This window comes from Camelus dromedarius, chromosome 9 (assembly GCF_036321535.1).
Source record: "Camelus dromedarius isolate mCamDro1 chromosome 9, mCamDro1.pat, whole genome shotgun sequence".
Classification (NCBI taxonomy): Eukaryota; Metazoa; Chordata; class Mammalia; order Artiodactyla; family Camelidae; genus Camelus; species Camelus dromedarius.
In genome coordinates this window covers 1,552,830-1,578,027 of record NC_087444.1, presented here as the reverse complement: position 1 = coordinate 1,578,027, position 25,198 = coordinate 1,552,830, and the positions used below count along the sequence as shown (strand labels likewise).

The window sequence follows — 25,198 nt, the reverse complement described above, 5'->3', positions numbered from 1 at the left end:
GGCAGTATGCCATTTTCCTCTTCCCAGTTGTTTTTGTGTGTGTTCACAAGACTTGAAATTCTTTTTAATATTTTTGATAACTTATAATTGAAACCTGTAACCTTTTAAGAGAATTCCATTTCCTCACTCATCCTTCTACCTGTCAACTGAAAACAAACGCACATGTGAGAGTTGTGAGTTAAGTTTTATTTGGGACAAAATGACGTCTATGGCCCATAAGACAGCATTTCAGATAGCTCTGAGTAACTGCTCCAAAGAGGAGGAGGGGCGCATCAGTATTTTATATGATTTCAGTGAAGGGGGAGGTACGTGCAGCCAAGCACACATTCAGGCAGAGGCTTGCTGCTACACACGAGGAGCAGATGTCACTGTGAACGAAAAATACTGCAAACCGTATCAGAAAACAAAGAATGCTGAAGCCATCAAGTTAGCAGCAGCTGCCGCCACCCCCCAGTGAAGGCAAGCCTGCAGCCCAGCCTGTGCAGCCACTCAACAATGGTGCACTCTGAGGGGACTCAGAATAAGAAAGGACAGGATAATGGCCCTAGATAGCTAGGTGCTTGTCAAAGGAATGAATTCAGTGAGCCCAATTGTTTGCTTCCTCCCATACATAGAAAAGTGCTCAATTCTTTAACTTGAGATGTCTGGTTTTCTCTAGTTAACTGGTGATCTTTTAATGTTGCAACTACCTGGTCTTTGTTGTAAAGCTCCTATATATCCTGGCTCCTTGCCCACCTCTTCAGAGCAGTCCCTCAGAGTGATCTGAGAGGCTGTCATCCCAGCTCGAATCCTCCCGCCAAATAAAACATAACTCTGAACTTTTAGGTTATGCATTTATTTCAGTCGACATCACCATTAATGATTTTAGTGATTTTTCTAGATACGAGGAGATGCAAACATTTGGGCTCATAAAATCTTCTGAAAATATCTAACTGTCTGAAGGCCTGTTCTGCCAGTTTTTCCCAGAGCACAGAGGGCCTCATTCCTGATCTCCACCCTGAACTCCTTTCAGGGTGTGCTGGAAGTCAGCGGCTGCTCAGCTCGTGGTTAGAGGTGGATGAAAAGTGCCCACTTTTGGTTGGCATCCCCCCAAGCAGCCTGATGTTCTCGTTCCAGAACAATTTCGTTTCAAATTCCCGTTTAAATGAAGTATTGCTCAAGAATGTTAAGTGGTCCTCTGTTATTTTACAAATCAAAACCAAAATCTAAATCCCTTTAATAGCATTTCAAGGCTCCTTCAGGCCTCTGCAGTCTATAATTCTTCGTGTTTTGACAATAAAAATAGGCAACATTTATTTAATGTTAGGCACTGTGCTAAGTACTATGCATGAATTATTGCATTTAATCTTTTTCACAACAAACATATGAGGTTCATACTTCTATTATCACCACATTAAAAAATTGGTAAAAATAACCAGCATCTGATTGCCTAGCTAATTGGTGGTAGAGCAAGAATTTGAAGCAGGTCAGTTTGACCTTGACTTGTATTCATATGTTTATCAAGTCATGTTTCTCATTACAGTATTCTAAGGATAGTCTTTTTAATCTTTCTCTTTTGATAAGCAAGTCTTGTTTTTTTCCTGAGGTCATCATAGCTTTATTTCCTTTCTGCCAAGGCCTGTTGAGTACTTTTAAATCCTGCTCAAGACCCATTTTCTCTAAAAGACCATCCCAAACTGACCATTCTCTTTGGCTTAGTTTCCTCTGTACGTAGGTTTGTTTGTAAGTAGTATAATTAGCTGGATGTTGTCCTCTGGTCCAGCTGTTCACAGGTGGGTCTCTCCTGAGCTGGCCTGTGAGTAAGTGCTGGAGACCTGTGTCTGCTGGATCTTCTGGTGTCTTTTGTACCTGACGCTTTTACAGGCAAAGCAGAGATGGTCAGGAATTCTTTGTTAAACTGTTGAATATGCATATTGTTTCAGCTGATGGAGAATGTTTATTTTTCCATCTTTTCCCACAGAGGCTGGAAGATTGATGGCTTGGTATTACATTACATTTGAGACAGTGAAGAAATTTTGTACAATTAGTGGAGAAGAAACTTTATCAGATCTGGTAAATTAATTTTCACAAGAAAATAAATACATAATGGTATAATATAAAATAATATTGGGGAAAACAGCTAATTTGTGTATCTCATGTAATTTAAGAATAAATGAGCAGAAAAGAAAGCATTTCTAATAGTGCTTCTGTTTCTCCTCCTTATGTATCTTTGGTCACAAGATATGGAATATTAACTCCATAGGTTATATTTTCCCTTGATCTCTGTATCACGGCTAAGAAAATGTATATACATATCAAAAGTAGGGATAACAGGTGCCTTTTAACTTACATAGAGATACTGACTACCTCGTAGTGCCTACCAAGTACAGTATGTTAAGAAAGATTCCAAGATGATGCGACATACTAGGAAAGTCTGCCATGAATGAGGGACAATGAGGGACACATGTGCCACCTACTTGCAACTCTTCCCTAAATCCTTTGCATCAGAATAACAGTAACAGTAGAAAGAGGATAGTATTGGTGATGTACCAGAAGAAAGAACTGGTTTTGGAGAAAATGGGATTAAAAACAGGTTATATTAAGATATCCACAGTGGGGCAGCTCTGTAGCTACAGCAGTGGACAGAACCATAGTCAGGTTGCTGGTGACTGCATTGGTCCTTTCTTGCTTTACTAGAGCTATGAACATGAAACATGATATTTATATTCTCAAATTTAAACTGTTTATTTTTATTTAAAATATCTAAGTTGATTATTGTGATAAGATTATTATACTAAAAATTGCACAAAAATTGATGAGAAATAGAAGGCTTATATTTCCATGTAAATATTATTCTTAATTGAAGAGAAATCAAGAGTAGAAAATTCCTAATGTTAACATTAACTCAACTGATTCTGAGTTCAGTAGGTGTGAAAGAGAATTTTTAAAGGTGTTAGTTTCATTTTGCAGGTGTGAGAAACCAAAGCAGAGTACTTTGTTCAAAGTTATCTGGCAGAATTAGGCTGCAGAATATAAATTCTTAATACTTAAAGCGTTCTTTTTATTACAAAATTAGCCTCAGTAGGGATAATAACTTGCAAGCTACGGAAGGATGAATAATTGTATAATAGTAGTAATAGTGGTAGTAGTGAAAGCTACATTTATTGAGTGTTTATTATGTGGTAGGTGCTAGACTGAATATTTTTAATTTTATCTTATTAATCTTTACAATCTTATTGGTATAGTCCCAGTATGTAGCACAGTTTCTGGCATATAATAAGCGTTTGTAAACATTTGTTAGTGAGTGAATGAACCCTTTTTAAAGAAGCAAAATGTATAAGGCAGATTTTTAACTCTATTATGCTAAATGTGGTATCCCAAGGTAGCATGAAAAAATAAATACAAAATAAAATAGATGAGAGAAAAGATGAATGGGCATAACTAAATGAACAAATACTGAAATTTTATAGGTCACAATGATAGCCAGCTGCAAGGAATTTCTAGATGTACAATTAAGGATAAGTGAAAAGAAAACACTGAATACTTTGAACAAAGATCCAAATCGGATAACTATCAGGTACAGAAATTAAATATGTTTTAAATAATTTAAAAAAGGTTTCATTCAGTTAAAATACGTAATAATAATAAGTTTTGCTATGTTTTTATTTGCAGATTTCCAATGGAAGGAAAAATTAAAACAAGAGAAATGAAAGTAAATTGGTAAAAACAATTAATTGTTAAATGTCTTAAAATAGTGACTACCTGTTCATGGTTCATATTTATGAAGTTTTTAAAAAATTGTTTTAAACTTATTTTACTTTGCACCAAGTAGAAAATGAACTCGAAGCAGCTATCAAAAAAATTTTAACTTACTTTAAATTTGTTTTCCTTAATACAAAAAAGAACATATTTATATAAAAATGAGGAGTCAGAATGTAGATGTGAAATTAATTTCCCAAAACTCTCAGACTTTAATTAAAAGAGATAATTTGTGCATTTTTAAATCAACAGACATTGAGTTTGTTCTGTTGAGGCACGTGGACAACAGAAAGAGGGTATGTGTCTCGTCATCAGGAACTTTCAGGTTGGCTTGAATGAGAAGCATGTGTATAAAAATACTGGGCAGTATGAAAGCACATGTAGTAAGTGTCTATTCAGTGATAGGGTGTTTTGGGAAAGACAAATCCTGAAGGCGAAAACATATGTGAAGGAATGCATGTGGGACAAGGAAATGACTATTCTGCCACAAATGGGAAGTCTGTATAGAGGAATAGTAATTGGAAGAATAAACTAAAGTTATACTGTAGCTTGTAGTGATTTTAAACCCAGTTTAGAATCACAAATGCAATGATATCCTTTTCTGCTATGCCAAGCGCTTGATTTTCTGAGTATTTAGGTCTTAGCGTTAAACCTTTTGATTTAGAGATGTGATTTCAGGTGAAAATGACTTTTTTATGTGGCTCAGTGAAGCCAGTTGGCCATAGAATTCCCTTTTTTCTCCTTAGCCAAAGGAGGTCACACTTTTTCTGGATGCTTCCTGACATCTGATTGAATTTTATCTCCCCAACTTTGACATCTTAGAAACAAACTTCTCATTGTTCTACACAACTCAGCAGGCAGATCTATAGCTTAGAGAGCAGAACTTAGATGTCCTGTTTCTTAGCTGTATTTCTCTAGAAATTTAAATATCCTTAGAGATCATACAGAACTTAAGAGATCATATACCCTAATCCTCTGATTTTACAAATGAGCCAAGTGATGCCCAGATAAGTTGTGACTTGCTGAAGGTTGTGCTGCTATACTGAGGACTGAGCTGGAACTAGAATCTAAATCTCTTGATTCTCACAGTGTTTTTTCCAGTATTCTCTGTTGCATCCACTGTTCTGTCAAATTGATTCAAAGTATTTTTCCACAAGCATCTTCTTGGGAACACTCTGTGATTATAATGCTTTCATTTACCTTTCCTTAGATTGGGTTATACATTCTTTTGATTGGGACTGTCACTTTAAAATTAATGACTTTATAATTGATTTTATACATATCATAATTCAGCTTCCTATTATAATTTCTCACCTTTATGCAACTACTTAATTGTGGCCAGGAAGAGAGAATATATGTGGAGTGTTTTCTTAATCCAAAATGTACAGTCTTTTGGTGGCTGACGGTGGTGACTAGTTACCACTTTCACGTCTCCTCATGTTCCTGTTACTTTGTTGAATTTCAGATCAGTTCTTTTTCAGATAGGTGTTAATCCTCTTAATTTAAAATTTTTATTCTTCAACTTTGTCCTTTAAGGCTTAAAAAAATTTTTTTTCATAGCTTTAATTACCTGGTCTTTCGTCTTCAACACTAGCTCTCTTTTCTTTAAATGATATTTTTCAAATCAGTGATTTCTTTTCATATTTGTTTCTTTTTATTGTGATGCATGGACTTATTTTTAAAGAGTCAAAAAAAATTTTATTAAGCAAAAATTCAGGTCTCCCTTGGCCCCAGAAGTAACTGTTGTCAGTGGTTTGCTGTGGATCCTTCCAATTTCCTTTCTATTTATTTAGTACATATATATGTGTAAATGATATCATACAGTATTTGTTTTTGAGTTATTTCACTTAGTATGATGCCATCCAAGTCTATCCATGTTGCTGCAAATGGCAAAATTTCATTCTTTGTATGGCCAACAAGGTGTGTGTGTGTGTGTGTGTGTGTGTGTGTGTGTGTGTGTGTGTATCCCCCCACATCTTTATCCATGCATCTGTTGATGCACACTTACACTGCTTCCATACCTTGGTGATTGTAAATAATGCTGCTGTAAATAATTGTAAATAATGAACATTGGGGTGTATAACCATTTCTTAATAGATGATATGAAAGAATTTTCAGGAGCATGTGTTATAGCCGAAAGAAGTAGTTAGTCTGTAGTTTCAGCTATTTGCACCCATTCTGAGAAGTTAAGTTGATTGCTTCTATTTTCACATATCATTTGCTAAAACTAAACTATGAGATATAATTTTTCTGCCCTTTTCTTTGTATACCTGTTTCTGGTCTTATCAAGAGATCCCCCCAGAGAGTAATACAAGTCTAATGACTTCAGTCATGTCCATAGGGGAATTTGCATGACAGTGTCTGGTTAGCTAAGTAAGTCACCAGGTAGCAGAGACCTGGGATAAGTAGGCGCAATGGGTGGTAACTTCTTCTTTCCCTTTTTTCTATCCCTCAAATTTTATAGCCAAGAAATTGCTGGTTTCTAATTATCAGCTAATATGCTACCAACCTACATATGTTGAACAGAATCCTCGGCACCTAACAGTATGCTTTTTACTCAGTAGGCACCTAAATATTTATTGATTATATAAATTGCATTGTTTTCTATAATACCTATATATATTAAAGCCCAAAGACAGAACTGCATTGGAGGAGAATATGATAACAATTTTAGATGTGTTGTGATAAAAACAGTCTTAAGTGTGAGAGCCCTGTGATCATTTGAAATTTATCAATTTAGAGATTATAATGAAAGTCTTGAGAAGAAATGAAATTTTTGAGAGAAAGAGAGGTTCCATAAATAAAGAAGAGTAGAGAAATAAGAGCTGGCTGGGAGGAGAAAGTCAACAATGACTTATGATATAAGATATAGAAGCATGTCACAGAAATCAAGGCAGAGAGGAATTTTAAGATATGTCAGTCAGTGATGTCAAATACTATGAGACAGTAATTTTTAAAAAGAAATAATGAAATTTCTTCTTTCCTCCAGTCTTATTCAGGCTCAGCTAGGATGCATTCCCATACAAGACTTTGCTTTGACACAAGATACCTCAAAGATTTTCAGAAATGGCTCACGAATTACGAGATGTATGTTATAGGGTTAATGGATTTTTAATACTTTTCCAGTAAAATAGTGTACTAGATTTAATATTGGAAACTTTTTTTTAGGGTTGTCAGATTTTGTGGCTGCTCAAGAAAAGTTTGCTGTACTATTGAACAGTGTGATTTTAGCTAAATGTTTCAGATGTAAACTTTGGGAAAACTCTCTGCATGTATCCAAACAACTGGAAAAAATTGGTAGGTACTGAATACGTGTAGGCAGTTTGTCAATGTCTGCAATTTATTTTGTATTTCACTTTTAGGAAAATTATTTTATGGTGGTTATAGACCTTTAAGGAAAAATGTGTTTATAGGCCTAAATAAGTTACTCTACTTGTCTTGAAAATCTGATTTTCATTTGCTTCTGCTTAAAGGATTCCATTTGAAATCAATTTGGAAACCTAATAAAAATTAATTACCTTATTTTTAAATTTGTCCTGAAATCAAGAGTGAAATTTTGTTTTAGTAATTGTGTAACTATGTGTTGCTCTGTCTTCCACTTTTATGACTATTTTGTTTTGAATTCAATGACAAGGTACAGAGCTAGTTGTCCTGGTCATTCCTAATTCATTACAGAAAATTATGTAACTTATTTATATCTTGACTTTTCTCTTTTTCAGTGACATTTCAATATCAGTACTGGTTTTCATAGAGATTCTGTAGAGAAATCTATTTCTTGTCTGTTGGGATCTAGCTCAGGAGTGAACTGGAAGACTAGAGGGTGCAGTTTACTAGATGTGCCTGAATCACTGGCATTTCCCAGGTTGATGCCTTCAGCTTTGTAGCCCTACTCCTTCTTAGACAGCTAGAACTGCAAAAAAGAGAGTTGTTACGTCATGACTGACAGTCTTACTAGCTTTATAATTTTATATGCATCTTGAGGACATTAAAAAAATTAGGTAATGGGTCACTAAGGATTGTTTAATTATTCCTTAGAACAAAGATCGCCAACTATTTAGTAAGGAACTACTACTTTGTATTTCCTTCAAGTTTGAAATCAGCAGGGAGGGAGAGGGTTGACCAGTCCTGGGAGCTGGAGTGAAGGTGAGGACTGGCTGGTGAAAGGCCAGAGTAGAAGAGAGATTCTTGATGTAAAGGCTCACCTTCCTGCAGAAGTCCTGGCAGACCAAACACTACACTTCTCCCACAAAGACAAGAGTTCTGAACTGGGAAGGAGGTTACATACAACACTTAGGAAACAGCAACTTACAGAAAAACGTGAAATTAGATAAAATGATTAGTAATCAAAGTTTCATTATATTTGAAAAGGCCAGTCTTCCTGACTTTGCAGAACATTGGCAGTCTGTGCATCAGGTGCATTCTGTCCCTTCCAAATTGTTGAACACGAACATGTTTTCTGCACTTACTCAGTACGGCTGAACAGAAAGAAGCAAATATTGCCCAGCTAAATTCTTGTAATAGGAAGGTGAGAGAATCCAAACAAAAAAGCAAATCTGAGTTCTTATTGAGCATCTGGAAGAAATAATGAATCCAAATTGATTTTCAACAATGTTCATAAACTAAAATTTAAAAGTTAGGAAAGATTGTGAGGGAAAATGGAAATGAACATTGGGAATTATGAAAACTGGGAGCTGTGTCTTAAGAATGAGTTTGAGAAATTCCCAAGAACAGAGATAAGAGTAGGGAAATAGGACTGCCATCCCTCCCCAGGAACATATGCCTTGGACGGTGGTAGTAGTACCTGGGGATTTTATATTTCTGACAATGTCTTCCATTTTGGGATTTGGTTAAATTCATTCACATCAGTGTGAGAATTAAAAATTACAGTTTCTTAAAGAATAAAGAAATAAAAAAGATCCAAAGATGGAAGTGAACTTGATGTATTTAAGATACAAAGTTGAAACCAGTGTGGCTGGAGAGTAGTCAGCAAGAGAGGAATTAGGAAATTAGATGGGAGAGGTAGGCTGTGGTCAAGCCATACAGGTGAGGGAGTTTGGCCACCACCATAAGGAAATTGCCACTTTATTCTAAAAAGACATTGGAAATTTTAGGCAGGAGAGAAAAATTAAATTAGTACAGAAACATGGAGAGAACTCAGTTTCTAAGACGGAAATGCTCACAGAGCCATAGATTCATGAAGCAATATTCCCATCCCCAAATTATGCTGCCTTTTTTTAAACATGAATATAACCATAGATATTTCCTGGTATTGCTTTATGGATAAAATATGGTAAAACTAAGGGTTGAGACATCATGTGGACCAAAGAATTCCTCTTTCTTTTATAAAGCACATGCATGTTTATTTGAGTTTGAAAAAATAAATATGAGCAATCAATGTCACAGCCCAGTTAATCCCACTGAGAACATTTTTTAAAAACTTTAAAAATAAGTCATTAGTTTGGCTCTTTAATTTTTTTTTACTAATGTATTGTTAAATATTTAAATATAGTTTAGTTTAAAATGGATTGTTTAAAAACTGCTGTTTGATTAATTTTCCACAGGTATAACATTATCAAATGCTATGGTAAACACAGGTTTGACTTCCTTTAAAAGAATAGAAGAAACAGATGCAAGGCAACTTGAATTGGTATTTAATATTTACTTACTCCTAATGTTACCTGAATTCTGTATAAATTCTAATGCCTGACTTTTATATCTTTATTTCCACTAAAAAATAATTTTCCCTCTCAGTCATATTTTAATTTAAAGTTTTGGGTAACAAACATATTAAAACTATTGACTCTAAAAATGTTTAAGGTTTTTAAAAAAATTATTTTATTTTGGCGGGGAGATAGTTGGGTTTTTAAGTTACCTACTCATTTTTTTAATGGCGGTACTGGGGATTGAACCCAGGACCTTGTGTTGCTAGGCACACACTTCACCACTGAGCTATACCTTCCCCTGCTAAAAGAGGTTTTTTAATTTATTTTATTTTATTTTATTTTATTTTATTTTAATGAAGTTAACTGTGGATTGAACCCAAGACCTCATGCATGCTAAACATGTCCTCTACCACTGAGCTATACCCCTCCCCTAGAAGAGTTTTTAGTGTTGTAATAAGAACATAATGATGTAAATATGTTTTTAGATTTTAAATAGACATCCCCCTTTTGGAACTCAGATAAAAGAAACAGTGATGTATCTACCAAAATACAAACTTGAAGTGGAACAGGTAAATATTTTCTGTTTTTCTAATTTTGATTTTCCGGAATAAAACTACCCATAGCTGACTTGGAGCTGAGTATGAGTAGTAAGGCTACTTTTAACACTTTTTATGCCTATCCTTTCTTAAAGATTGCAAGATACAGTGATACCACGGCAGAAGTATTAGTGACTGTTATATTGAAAAACTTTGAACAGCTACAAACTAAAAGAACAGCACCAGATTCTCACTACGTTACCTTAATCATAGGTGATGCAGATAATCAGCTGGTTTTTAAGCACAAAATTATGTAAGTGTGAAATTTCTATTTGATATTATTTCTAAGCATATACTATAGAAGAAAAATTCCACTGAGAAAAAGGATAATAAAATCATGAGGGGATCAATTAAATTACATTCTCCTGATTCTGTAATGGGGTGGTTTCTCGTATTAACATTGGGTCTGTTGTTTTAGATTATTGTATTTAGTACGCAGGTGAACACAGTGTAAAGTCTATCACCATCGTTTGCAACAAGAGAATGGATGACCTTTGGGAGCATCTGTGATCCACTGTTGCTGAACTTGCCTGTTTTGTTGCTTTTCTCCTATCATTCGTGACCCTACTACTCTTTAAGGACAATCTTCCTCCTGCTCAACTCAAAGTATACCTTCTATTTCCAAATTAAAATCCAACAAATTATTATAGCCATTGTAGGATCCAGGCAACCAGATCCAATATATAAAGGAGGTACCTTACCTTATACCTAGCTCTCTAGCATGTCATTCTGCAGTTTTTACTTCAGTCTTTTTTCTAATACTATTACATATTTTCTCCCAGGATGTCATAAGCAAATTCTAAAAGTAGCAGTTGAATTTTCAGCTAGATCACTTAGTAGTTTCCAGGGACTGAATTATATCACCTTTGTGTGAGGCAAGTGCTCTCATTATGTGCATTTTATAGAGGAGGAAATTGAGACCAAGAGAGTTTAATCAGCTTGTCCAAGGTCACACAGGCAGTTTAAAGTAAGGATCAGATCTGAACCGAAGCATTCTGACTCCAGAGCCCATGCTCCTAACCGCAGTACTGTCCCTGCACGGTCAGGAGTGGCAGCGACTCTGAAACTGGAATCTGCTCACTGTTGCCAGCGCGCTGGAGGGTGCCTTCCTAGAACATCGCAGACAAGGTTCCCAGAGGGCAGCCCTTTCACTCTAACTACTCTCCTGCAACAGCCATGATGCGTTTACAGAGAATGGATCATTATACAAACCTTTATTCCCTGTGACAACTGAATCTAATGACGGCCTTGACAATAGGAGGCTGAAGTAAGTCCAGTCACAAAATCGGTTGCTGGTGATGTGATGTCATTAGATACAGACTATTTCAAGTCAATCAGAAAAATACTGTTGAAGCTCTCACAAATCCGTGTGACTTACATATAGCCGTTTTAAAGTGGTGGTGGTTTAAGGGCAAGCTCACAGGTAATTGACACAACTGTATATTCAAATGGGCCTGAAATGATTTAATGCAGCTTAGAATCAGCTGTTGGGTCAACATTTCGTTAAGAAAATTATGGTCATGGTAGCTTCACTGACACTCCATTTCCCTCTCAGAGTTAGGGGAAAGTAGTTTTCAGTAACTGACTTCAATTTACCACCAGATAGGACCTATTTTTGGATCAATCAGCCCTTGAAGATTAATTTATTATTTCATTTCATTTCATGTTCAGATCACTAGTTAAATGATGCATTACTCTTTTTCAGGGATTCTGTTTTGCTAAAAACTGGCAATTGGGCTAAAAAGATTGATGTGAAGAGAGCTCTTAAATCTGAAGATCTTAGCATAAATCTAATTAGTTCTGAATATGGTAAGTTTATTGAAGTAGTGAAGACACGAATGTAAAAATATGATAGCATTTAAAAATTATTTCCTTTATGTTAAACAGAAAAATAATATGAATGATATTGTGTAAAATAGTTTATTTAAGTAAAATGAATTTTAAAGGAAGTTTCATGTATTTGGATATGTAAGAGATAGCACAGACTAGGATAACAAAATCAAAATTGTAACTATTCATGTATAGATATTTTGTTTTTTAAGATAAATTTCAATTATTGTAGGAACATTGACTTTTATTTTTATGATGACAGATATATAAATTTTCATGTTATACTTCTGAACTTTTTAAAAAACATTTTTATTTCCTGGACTTGCTAGACCTTCTAGTTCAAAAAGATAAAATATAAGAGATATAAAAACAAATAAATGGTCCCCTGTATGGATTTACATGATTTAAATAAGCATTTGTACGCTTTTTCTTCTTTTCCCAGTTGGACTTGATATTCAGCAGAAATTTACAGTCTTTTACTTAGGACCCAAGAGGTTTGGAAATCAAATAATTATGCAGAAAAAATCAGAAACAGAGATTTCCCATTCTAAACGTTCAGATAGAACTACTATAGCAGAACCCAGTAAAGGTAAATAGCTCTATTTATTCCTGTTTTGCATTAAAGCAAAGATAGGGCTGGGAGGAGTATCCGTGGTTTAACTCAGATTGTAGGTATTCTGGAATTAGATATTTAGGCTTTCTAATAATTGCACTGATAATTTATAGAAGGAATTCTTTCTTAAGTTAATATTTGTCAGATTGGGGTGATATTTGGAGCACAAATTATTTCCCCCTTTTCATACCCACTCTGTTCTTACGGCCATGTGAGGGGGAGAGCAAATGAGGTACAAGAATTAACGGATTTGATGAGGCAAGGCAAGTGACAAACTTAATTTTTCTTTTATTATGGGACATTCAAATAAAGACAAAAGTAGAAAGAAGTATATGATGAATCCTCATGTACTCATCACCCGCCTTAAGCAGTGGGGTTATCAACTCAGGGCTAATAGAGTTTCATCTATGCCTCTGTTCAGATTTTTCCTTCTATTTTTCTGCAGAAAAATAGATGTCTTATTATTTCCTCTATAAATGTTTCAGTATATATTTGTAAATGGTAAGGGTTTAAAAAAAATAACTGCATTACTCTTTTACATAAAAAGCTAATAGTAACTAATAATTATCCAATATTGAGTTAATGTTCTAATTGCTCATTAAATTATCTCATAACTGTTGTAGGTGTATCATCTTGATACTATCCAGTTGTGCCACACTGGCTCCCGAGTCCTTCCAGTGTGTCCCTAGGAGTTTTCATTGCTTCCTCGCTGTGTGGGGTGATAGGATGTTCCAGGCTTACCTTTTATAGTTCTAGCCCCAGACCTGGAATAAGCCTTTTCTCCAAAGATCCTTGGTTTCTTTTAATGATAATTTCTTAAGATCACAGTCTGTGCGCTAGAGGAGCTCATTACCATAGAGTGATTATCTCTGGGATTTTTCCGTGCATGGAATTAGGAAATATGCGACTTCTATTTTGTTTTTAAAGATAAAATACATAATTGATTCATACTTAAATGTCCAAATCCATTTCAGGGCTATAGTATTTATCCTTAAACTCTAAGATCTGTATTTCCTTTCTGTCGTGCTGAGAAATTTGGTTCTCGATGACTCCAAAAGTGATAGAATGTCACTAATTTTCTTTATCCTCCATTGTACACACAACAGATAGTCTCACAATAACAATACCAAACTGTATTCTTAATATGATTATTAAAAATAGTTTGACTTTTTTTGCAAATATGTTCTTTCTTATACTACGTCTCACTAGGCATGTATAATCAAATCACTGTGTTTCAAAGTCACTTGGAATAGATCTGTATGTGGCAATGCCACCAACTGGATACACATTTACTATTTATTTTATTTTATTTTTTATTTTATTTTATTTTATTTTATTTTATTTTATTTTATTTTATTTTATTTTAGAATCGTTTTTAGAATTAATGTTGAATGATAGTAATGTAAAATATTTACATTTTCCCTAGTCAAATCTACAAAACAAATGCTAAATGTTGTTAATACTTGAGGCATAGGCAGTCAGCCATCCAGCTGTTCTTCATTCATTTGGTTCTGTTTTCACTGCTTTGGCCCAGGAGGGGGAGCAATTCACAGGTACTGAGGAACGTGAGAGCAACAGCTCCTACCAAAGTAATCTGAACAGTCGTGTTTTCTGAATAGTATTAGTAGCTATGATACATAGTAACTGCAGTGAGTGGTGATGAGAAAAGCACATACAGAAATGCTCCGTGAGCCCAGGGACACTCATCCTCCTCCTCTTTAAAGAATACAGAAGAGCTTCCATTTCTGGGTAAGATGCAGTAATTTGTGCCTGGCCAGTGCTCCAATAGCAGCAACTATACAAGCCTACATAAGTTACAAAAATTACAATTTTTAACATCAGACTTACTCAAACTTTTCCAGAAGAAAAGAAAGAATATTTTCTAATGTTTTAATCTTTTTGAGCAAGGCCAGTATGAACTTGATTTCAAAACTTGCCAAGGACATTAAAAGAAAAGGAAAATATTCACCAATCTTCTCATGAATATAGATCCAAAAGTTTTTAACAAGATATTGGAAAGCTGAATCCAGCCATATATTTAAAAAGCATAATACAGCACAACTAAGTATGGCTTGTTCCATGTATGCAAGATAGCCTGAGCACTAAAAAAAAAAAATGGATCAATATAATTCACTACATTAACAGGGCAAAAAAAGAAAAACACGTGATCTTTTTGATGTCAAAAAAAGTTTAATAAAAATTCAGTGCGCATTTTTGATTTAAAAATGTCTAGCAAATGTCATACAAAATAGTGAACTGTTTTTTAAACTTTCCTATCTAAATAGGGAATGATATAAGAATGTTCTCTGTTACTACTTCTGTTTAACATTGTGTTACAAGTCCTAGTCAGTACAGTTATGTAGAAAGAGAAATAAAAGGGATAGGATTGGGAAGAAGGAAATAAACTGTCATTACTTGAAAGCAACATGGTTATGTGCCTAGAAAATATGAAAGACTCTATAGACACACTATTAGAATTAAAACATAAATTTAGAAACATCCCTGGGTACAGAGTCAATAGAAAAATTGTGCAGTACATCAAAAAAGAATAAAATACTTAAGAACAAATTTAGCAAAATAAGTGCAAAATGTGAACACTGGAAACTACAAAACACCATTGAAAGACATTAAATAAGACCTAAATAAATGAAAAGATATTCCAGGTTCATGGGTTAGAAGTCTTAATATCATTCAAAGGGCAACATTTTCCAAATTAATCCACAGATTCAATGCAATCTCTGTCAAAATTCTAGATTTTTGCAGAAATTCACAAGATGATTCTAAAATTCATATGGTAATATGAGACCCAAAATAGCCAAATCAATTTTGAAAAAAAAAAAAACAAAGATGGAGACTTACAATTTCTGATTTCAAAACTTACTAGAAAGCTACAGTAATCAAGGCAATATAGTACTGATATAATAAAAGACATGTGGATCACTAGAGTATAACTGAAGGTGCAGAAGTAAATCCATACATCTGTAATCATTTGATTTTGGACAAAGATGCCCAAACAATTCAGAGAGGAAAGAACAGTGTTTTCAGTAAATAGGACTGGGCATCTGGATACCCAGTTGAATTAGTCTGAACCTTTGCTTCATACCATATGCAAAAATTTACTCAAAATGTATCAGTGACCTAAAGCTAAGAGTTAAAACTATAAAAATATAAGAACACATGGGTGTATATTTCTATGACCTTGAATTATGCAGTAGTTTCTTAGATATGATACCTGAAGCTCAAGCAACCAAAGAAAAAAATAGATGAATTGGACTTTATCAAGATTAAAAACTTTTGTGCTTCAAATGACACTATCAAGAAAGTGAAAGGCAATCCACAGAATAAGAAAATATTTACAAATCATATATCTGATAAAGGACTAGTACCTAGTGTATGTAAAGAAATCTTACAACTCAGTAAGAAAAAGACAACCCAATTAAAACTGGTCAAAGTATTTAAATAGACATTTTTCCAAAGAACAGCTACAGATGGCCAATATACAGCATGAAAAGATGTCCACCATCGTTAATCAATACAGAAATTCAAATCAAAACCACAGTGTGACCCCACTTCCCAACTACTAGTATGGCTTTAATAAAAAAGATGGACAATAACAAGTGTTGATGAGAATACGGAGAAATTGAAACATTCATATTGTGCTAGTGGGGATGTGAAATTGTGCAGCTGCTTTGGAAAACATTTATTAGTTCCTCAAGAAGTTGAACATAGGATTACCATGTGACCCAAGAATTCCTCCTTTAGGTATATATCCAAAAGAACTGAAAAATATTCTTAGAAAAACTAGTACATGAATGTTCATAGCAGCACTATTCATAATAGCCAAAAAATAGAAACAACCCAAGTGTCCATCAACTGACCAACAGATAAGTAAAGTATGGTATTCCTTTCAATGGAATATTATTCAGCCATGAAGAAGAATAAACTAAGGATACATGTTACAACATGGATAAACCTTGAAAACATTATGCTAATGAGAGAAACCAGTCATAAAAAGCCAGATGTTATGATTCCATTTATATGAAGTGTCTAGAATAGGCATATTTATAATGATAAGAAGTAGATAAGTGATTGCCAGGGGCAGGGGGTAGGAAGAAATGAAGAGTGACTATTAAATGAGTATGTAATTTCTTTTTGTGGTGATGACAGTGTCTGGAATTAGATAGTTATGATGGTAGTACAACTTTGGAAATATACTAAAAATCCACTGAATTATATACTTTAAAAAGTTCTGTGTTATGATATGAATTTTATTTCAGTTAAAAAAAATCTTAACATCAGTTGTATTACTACATACCAACAATAAAAAGATAGAAATCATGATTCGAAAAATACTATTTACAGTAGCATCAAAAATCTCAAACATCTAGTAATACAGTAGGAAAGATATTAAAGACCACACTACAGGAAAACTAAAATCTCATGGTATATATGTTTGGATATTAAAAGGAAGAGGGTTTCTGCGTAGCTTTCAGTATCCTCTTTTTCTTAGAACTGACTGCCACATCACAGAAGTAGGTTATGTTTGTATAATTTACACTACGTTCTCCTCGGACCTCCATTCTGGCTGCTGTTTTTCCAACAGCAGAATTATCAGGAACCAGACTGACCTTTCATTCAGTCCAAAGTACAATTTCCCAGAAGAAAGGAAATATCTCAGTTTAAGAAAAACAGTTTAGAATTAGGACTACACTAAGAAAATATAAACTCAGAGCTGTCAGGTGGACTTCCTTTACTATGTAGAGAAATAATTAAAGCTAGTGGGACCATGGAAGAGAAGACCAAAGCAGAGGCACAGAGAGAAGCGAAGGTGAGAACGCCAGAGCTGAAGTCCTCATGGCTTTCCAGTTCTTAGATTCAGCCCCTCCAGATGCCCAGCTGCCTTGCTGCTTTTGGCTTCTGTGAGGTATCTGTGGTCATGCTGATACGTTTCCACCACCCACCACATGTGTTATTTTGTTTAAAATAGCTTGAATTGTTTCTGCTTCTTTCAACTGTATTGAAAATTGGATTGTTTATATACTTCCTTCTAGCCCTTTATAAGGGCAGAAGTTCCCTACATTTTCACCATAGCCCTGTGGAAAACAGATAGAAGATGCTTCCTACCAGACAGATGTTTTACTACCCACAGCTGCTTCACATACATACATGCACGACTATCCCAAATCTTGTGAAAACCCCAATTGTATAATTCAGTTGTTATATGCAAATCCATTATCCTCAAATAAAGATATATAATAATACCTTTATACATAACATACATACTCTATCTGCATATTCTCTCTCAGTAACTGACACAATGACGGGGTCATGGATTTACCCTGCTGACGTTGTGTAAACAACCCAAATTTCAGTTTTTCTAATCTCTTGTCAGGCCATGTTATTAAATGATACACACTGATATTTAGTTCAGAGAACATAGTTGCTAAATGATTATTTCCAAATGGGCTTGCAGATTCAACAGATAGTTTACTATTTCATATTTTCAAACTGTAGGACCATATTTTAAATGCACCTTAGACTGTGTAATATAATTAAACATTTTTATGCTGCCTACAACTCTTTGAAAATATTTTTAGCGGTACTATCACAGTTGTAGTCCAAGAGATAAATTTTTTTCTAAAATTTAAGGAAAAATAGTTTTGCTATTTGTAAATTAAGCAATGTTAAAAATACACATTTTTAGTTGTAAAAAATTTTTAAACTTTTATTTTTAGGCATTTAAACCTGTTATCCTTAAAGTGCATTCTAAATAAGAAATATGGGCTTTGTTTAATTTGAAGAAAATTGATTTGACTTTAATAAGTTCATTTGCATTTGCTATGCCATTCTGAGTATGAAAATTTAATGTACTTGAAGAAAGCAAGGATAAAACCAGTGCCCAAGCACTTTGGAAGTGTGCACATTTAAATAGCAGTCAAAAAGGGGTCTGCTTTTCTTTATACTCTTTGGTGTACACATGCATTAAATCGTAAAATCGAGGACTCCAATTCATCACTGTTATCCTTTTTTTTGATAAATAACAAAATAATAGTATAATATCTGGCAAACAATTAAAAGGAGATTTGTTCTCTCATTTAGAAGGTAAAATCATAAAGTGCATAAATATGATTAGCATAAACCAGGAACTGCAGAATCAAAGTAATAGCCTTTTAAAAACATTAACTCCAGCTGCTTATGCACAGATCAGATTATTTGAATTTATAATTAGGATGTGAAGCTAAGTGTGTCAGGGATGCCTGCTATTTTTAACATTTTTCTGGATTTTTTAAGCAACGGAGCCTTACCCTACTAGTCATTATTAACCCTATTAAAGTAGTCTTAAATATTTTCTTTAAATACATTTCTAGTTGACATTAATGAATTTCATTTACTCTGAATATTTGGAACTGGAGCTTTAAAAACTTGTGTATGATGTGCAAAACTAAGAAAATGTATGCATTTCAGGTTATGATAGTGATGAGGTGTAGGATCTGTTAACTTTGTACCTAAGTGTACAGCTTAGGTCAGTTTTCTCTGAGAACCTTATTTTTCCAATTATCAATCTCTGTAAGCTTGTGTCTGTTAATAAGGCAAATTCAGAGAATCCTCAGGATGTAGGGAGTGGAGTGGGGGTGGGGAAGCACTTACATTTTTCAAGTACCATTTCTAGCAGAAATACAGTAAAAAAAAAAAAAAAAAAAGCTTTTGTCCCTTAAGTAATATCCATATGCTAGCACTCTGTAAACAAACTGTGTATACAGTTCTCATTCCTAACAAGACTTTCCAACTCTGCTTTGAAATGTTGGGGTGTCCCTAGAATCTCTGTAAGTAGACTTCCAGGCCCTAGTTTGTTTTTCCTCTCTGGGAACAAATGTGTGTAGTCACTGTGCACCATCTTGTGGTACTATTTAGAAGTTCATCTATTAGAAGTCCTGGGATAAGGAACAGTTACCCCTTATCTCTTATTGCAAAACAGCCACCTGCAAGGCATTTCCTCCTGTTCTCCCATCCCACAAACAGTAGATTCCTTCCCTAAATAAATTAAACGCATTATAAGGGGGAGACCTAAGGCAGCTAGTGAGGCAGGTGGTTGAGAGCTCAGGCTCTGGATTTAGACGACCTGAATCAGAATCTCACACTTGCTGTTATTATCTGCTTAGTCTTGAACGTGTTGCTACCAAACCGCTCTATGAATTTTCTCATCTGTGAAATGGAGCTATAATAGGGCTGCCATATAGGCAGACAACCAAAGATGAAGAGACATTTGAGGAAAATACGGAACGTGAAAGAAAGCCCAGAATAAGGAAACAGAAAGTGGATGAAGGAGCAGGAGGATACTTCAGAAATATAATAAAACGTAGTATAAACTAATCAGTAACCTCAGAGAAATTAAAATACTGAATTGCAACCATAAAATAGAATAGGATGTCATGAAGAAAAAAGAACAATTGGAGAACAAGAGTGAGCACAGGGAAGTGAAAATGGTGACTCAGGAAGAAACAAACAAAAACAACAGCAAAAAACCTAATATCTTAGCTGGAGGGCAGAAGATAATGTCAGCACAACCTGAATGAAAGCAAAAAGACAAGGAGATAGAAAACATGAAAGACAAGCGGGAGATCCAGGGTCCAGTACCCGACTGCGAGTTCCAGGAAGATGGAAGGCATAATCTGAGGAGATTTTCTAGATGAAGTGAGGCATAAATCTACATGTCAGAAAGGCTCACTCGGTGCTGGTTAGGGTGAAGGAAAGAAGCTCTACGAAGAAGGCAACACTTCAGAGCATCATGGATGAGACAAAATCACAAATGTGTCCATGGAACAAAGATCACAGTATTTTTAGTGTTTTTATCAGCAACACCAGATGCTACAAGACAATGAACTTAAAAATCCAGGGAAAAAATGATTTCCAACCCTGTGTTCTATACACAGCCAAACAATTAAGTGTGAAAGTAAAACAAAGACATCTTAGTACATTTAAGGAGTCGGAAGTTTTGATTCTCACACATTATTTAATCAGGCAGTTGTCTGAGGGTGAGCACAATCAAACAAAGCAGTTAGCCAAGAAAGAGAAAGTCAGAATCCAGCAATAGTAGATTCAGCCCAGGAGCTCAAGGAAAGGAAGCTCCAGGATGACACCTGCAGGACCGGCGTAGATTTGCACTGGGAGGAGGCTGGAGGGCTCAGGGCAGGTGGGGTCTGTACGGGGGAGGTGACTGGGGCAGGTGTTTTCATGTGGTTGTCCTCACCTTGGAAATGTTGAATGAGCTAAAGAAACTTAAGGTAGATGTTGCTAGACTAGAAGGAAGACAGTAAGACTTCATGGAAAATACGCTGCTCAAGAAAGGAAAGCACTTGACTCTGCATTAAAAATATTTTTACCTTCTATAGCTCTCTCAAGTTAGTCCATTCTCTTTGATCTGCTAATAATACCACTCGAGACTGCTGCGGTGATTTTCTTTAATGTACTCTGTCCTCTCTCAAATCCATTCTCTGTACCACACTCCGTAGATTGATTTTTTTTCAAAATGCTCTGTTATGTCCCTTCTTTGGTTAAAACATTTCAGTGGCTCCCCATAGCTCTTAGAGTAAAAGATCCAAGTCGTTAAAACCCGCTGTAAGTTTCCACACTATCACGTGGTCATTCAGTCCCTAAGTAGCAGTGGGCTGCCGACTGCTGTGTAGTCTTGCCTCACCTCCATAGAATTGGCAGGTAAGGACACAAGAGACCCAACTGTATTTAGACAGTTTATTACTTAACACGCACAGCAAAACGAGATCAGCGTGGCATCAGCTGCCTGCATCCATCATCCCACAGGCTAACACTGGACTGGAGGGGCCAGGTGACACGAATGGTGGGTTGCCTTGTTTTTGAGGAGTCTACTCGAGGCTGCAGCTAAGCGGCTTTATAGCCTGCAGCTGTACCTGAAAAAGGTGAGGGGCAGCGTCCTACGCCTCACTGGAACCAGGAGACGGATGAGAGACTGCCTTGCGGCAGCTTTCTGCAAGATAGGGAGTCTCCGACCAGCTAAAGAGGCAGATGAGGAACGGCCTCTAACAGTTCCTCACAAGACTGCCTCTCTTGACATGTCCTGGGGAAGATCAGGGGGCATTCTGTAAATGACTGAGCCTTTCCTACGTGGAGACGTGCAGTTGCTGGGATGCCACGGTGGGGCCGTTTCCCCGTGGACGCAGGCTGACCTTTCCACCGCTGTGGTCGCGTCTCGTGCGCCGTCTCTCGCTTGCTGAGCACCAGCCAACAAGTAAGACCTTTTAATTTCTCCATGTGCCATGCTCCACTTGTCGTGGAGCTTTTTCATGTGCCATCCCTCCTGCCTGAAACGTTCTTTCTCCCACCCCTTTGCCTTGTTAACTCCTCTCTTTTCAGTCCTCAATCCAGTGATCACTTCCTCAGGGACAGCCTCAGCCTTCAGCGCCATTCCTGCCCCGGACAGCCCCCTGTTACACAGCGCTGCGCCCCTGGCCTTCATAGCACACAGAGCAATTTTATACTTGCTAGTATAATCTTAGAGTAATGTGACAGTAGAAGTAATACATACACTAGCATATTAGTTTATTAATTTAAAAATGCTGTCACGTACCTAATTTCATTTTATCTTTTTACCTCTGTGAGGTAAACAAAACAGGCACTGTCTTCCATCTGTTTTCTGCAGACAACATCCCATATTAGAACTCACGTGTTCTTGCTCTAGTTTATGGTGCCCTGTACTTCACCACCGTGTTTTCATGTAAATACGTTAAATGTAAGGCAATACACAGTGAGAGGGATGAAGAAAATGCCACAAGGGCTCAGAGGAGAGAGAAGTCACTTCCAGTTGAGGTGATCAGGATAGATCTCCACGACAGAGGTGCCATTGGAGTTGCCCTTGAAAGTTGATAGGCTTGTAAAAGACAGAGGGTGGTCTTCTCAGACCAGAGGTAATATCAAAGGTACCATCACAAAAAGGCTTGGGACTGTTTGAATAATGGCAAGTGAATGTGTTTGGTTGGATGTAGGGTTAATGTGTTTTGATGGATATGGGTGCTAGAAGGAAAGCTAGAATTACATTTAATTACATTTAAATACCTTAAATATGGGATTGATTGTGTTGGCAAGAGGAAGTAGCTAATGTTTCTGAGTGGGCAAATGCTCTGATCAGAGTTGAATTTTAGGAGGGTTACTTAAGCAACAGCGTATAGGGTAAATTACAGCATGGTAGGACTGGATTCAGGGAAACCAGGTAAGAGATGAGATCATGAACTGGGACAGAGCTTCTCAGCCAGCACCATGGCACACCTTGTAAAGCGTGGGGCATACCTGTATAGAGGGAAGTCGGTATTTTTTAACTTGCTGCAGCAAAGGAGAGCGCAGCACCTGCAGAACTGTGGGTCGTCTCAGCATTGGGAGGAGCTTATTATAGGAGTTCACCTTGTACCCGGTGATTCTTAGAAGGGTGTAGGGAAAGCAGAGGTCAGTTCTGTATTGGGTGCTCTCGGCAGTGGGACACTGGATATTTTGGTGTGTCTTATCTTGGAGATGGGAAGATTAAAGAAATAGTAGTCATTTGTGTTACCAGAAGAGGGAGATGTTTAGTTAGTCTCGTGGTTCTTCACTGCCCTTGCCTCTGCTTTCAGAAATAATTACACAGTAGTCTTCTTTCTGTCTTCTGCTACAATCATAGACCGGTCTTAACTGAATGTAGTTTATGTTCTGCCGAAATTGTTTATGTTCATTTGGGAACACTGTGGTTCAGCTGTCAGCTTCCAGCTGCCAGGGACATTTTATTACTCTATCAGTACCCAGTACATTGATCTGCTCACCCCTCGAGGCATCTAACCAGTTGCGTCATATGGCGAGCAGCCTTATTCATTTACCCCAGGGTGCTATACACATATTATCAGTTAGATGTGCCATGCCTTGAAAAAGGCTGACTGAGTAGCACACTGAAAATGAAGAGTAAAGGACCAAGAAAGATAATAAAGGTTTTCAGAGCTCTTCACAGTCTCCAGCATTTCTAGCTCATTTAAAATCTGTGCTCCAGCAAAAATAAACCGATTTCTGTTTCTGCAGTCTGTGGTTTGCTGCCTTTGGATGTTATGCCCTCCACCTGGAACATCCACTGGCCCCCTTCTCCTGTCCAGATCCTGCCTGTCCTTCAGGGGCCATTCACACGCTTGCTCCATGTTACTAGTAAGAGTTAAAATCAAGAAAAAGCCTACTTACATAAAGTAAATGAAGAGTAAACTACATATTTGGATATATTAATTCTAGCTTAGAGGGGTCAAGCTGGAAGCAGTCTCTCTATGAATCATATAGCAAATTTCTTATACCCCTAAGGCACTATTTCTAACATTTATTAAATATGTATGGTGTCCTGTCTACTAGCTGCTGTCAGTGGTGCCATCAAAATGCCATGAGGTTTGCTTCTTTCCATGTTCTTCGCTATTAAGTATAAAGCAGAAAAAAAATTTTCAAAACTCCACTTGCATTCTTACCTCATTCAGCAAGAGTTAACTGATTCTATGACAGTTGGCTCTATTTATATCAGGGGGTTAAGAGAAGCTTATAGGTGGCTCAGGGTGCTTCTTATGAAAAGCTGGGGCCTGGCTAATAGTGGGGCAGGGACTAACTGTTACCAGAAATATCTTTTTAAAAATACGTATTAAATGGATTAGGAGAGAGTGTGAAAATCATCATCTCTTTGTACTGCCAGAAAGGAAAGGCAATGGATAAAAATTAATCATAATTAAAATCATAACAATAGACATAGTGAAAATAGGTTTGTTTTTCTTATATTAATTTAGGAATGACTACCTGCAAAAAACCTGGGAACCGAGAATGTAATCATCACTGTAAAAATAAACATACATGTGGACATGACTGCTGTGAGTCCCATTAAACAAGTTTATTTCAAGTTTTAAAAATTGAAATTTCTTTGATGAATAGTAATGATACCCTGATTATCTGTGTATGATATTTATTTCATGCAGCTTATAACTCAAATAAGTTTTTCTTTTGTGGGCAACATTTTTTAAAAGTAAATATTAGATTAGAAATTTTGAAGAAATTTGGCTTTATATGAACAATACTAAAGTTTAACCTAAAGAATCTAGAATTTATTTTCATAGGTAAGACTGGAGTTGCACAGAAGTCAGAAATGAAAGGGTCAACGATTTCATCATATATATCTGATTTAAGAAGCAGGGATGCTGTTTCATCTCTTCCTCCAGTTAAACGTCTAAAGGTTAGTTTTAATAACGTGTATCCCTTGTTCTGTAATTAAATGTACATGGATAGTCCTTTATTCTGTGTATCAGTTAGGCAGGTATCCACAGTGTACTTTAGAGTTACAGCGAAGGCTTGACTAGGAACGTGACTGTTATTCATAATATTGTTTCTATAGGAAAAGATACTATAGTTTTTAATTAATCTGTAAATCCACTTTTGGGGCATAATTATACAGTCCCTTCCCTCATTAGCCTTTTTTGTTTTGTTTTGTTTTGTTTTGTTTGACCAAAGAAGAGGGAAACGGGGAGGGATACGCAGCTCTTGGCTTGGTTCAGCGGTTGACACTCTTGTCCTTCCGTGGCTCCATCTGTGGTGGAGTGGGCTGGAAAGTCTGAAGCTGGTTTTGATCCATGTGCCTGGATGAGTCTCCCTTTCAAGTGATGAAGCAGTGGGAGTTCCTATTGGTTGACAAGCTAGTCGCTAGCAGACTTACTCTAGGCCTAAGTCATCGTATTCAGGGCAAAATAATT

At 36.1% G+C, this 25,198-nt stretch overlaps 1 protein-coding gene across 1 annotated transcript in view; it reads left to right on the top strand.

The window, feature by feature from the left end:
- The window catches only part of HFM1 (helicase for meiosis 1), an 80,911-nt gene that overhangs the window by 42,644 nt on the left and 13,069 nt on the right, over positions 1 to 25,198 (top strand). Inside the window, exons 21-32 of the mRNA XM_031457570.2 lie at positions 1,961 to 2,052; positions 3,450 to 3,556; positions 3,652 to 3,699; positions 6,728 to 6,825; positions 6,907 to 7,035; positions 9,300 to 9,385; positions 9,887 to 9,970; positions 10,093 to 10,250; positions 11,703 to 11,806; positions 12,270 to 12,416; positions 24,245 to 24,325; positions 24,569 to 24,684. Coding sequence (XP_031313430.1) covers positions 1,961 to 2,052; positions 3,450 to 3,556; positions 3,652 to 3,699; positions 6,728 to 6,825; positions 6,907 to 7,035; positions 9,300 to 9,385; positions 9,887 to 9,970; positions 10,093 to 10,250; positions 11,703 to 11,806; positions 12,270 to 12,416; positions 24,245 to 24,325; positions 24,569 to 24,684 — 1,250 coding nt within the window. The remainder of the gene's footprint in view (positions 1 to 1,960; positions 2,053 to 3,449; positions 3,557 to 3,651; positions 3,700 to 6,727; positions 6,826 to 6,906; positions 7,036 to 9,299; positions 9,386 to 9,886; positions 9,971 to 10,092; positions 10,251 to 11,702; positions 11,807 to 12,269; positions 12,417 to 24,244; positions 24,326 to 24,568; positions 24,685 to 25,198) is intronic.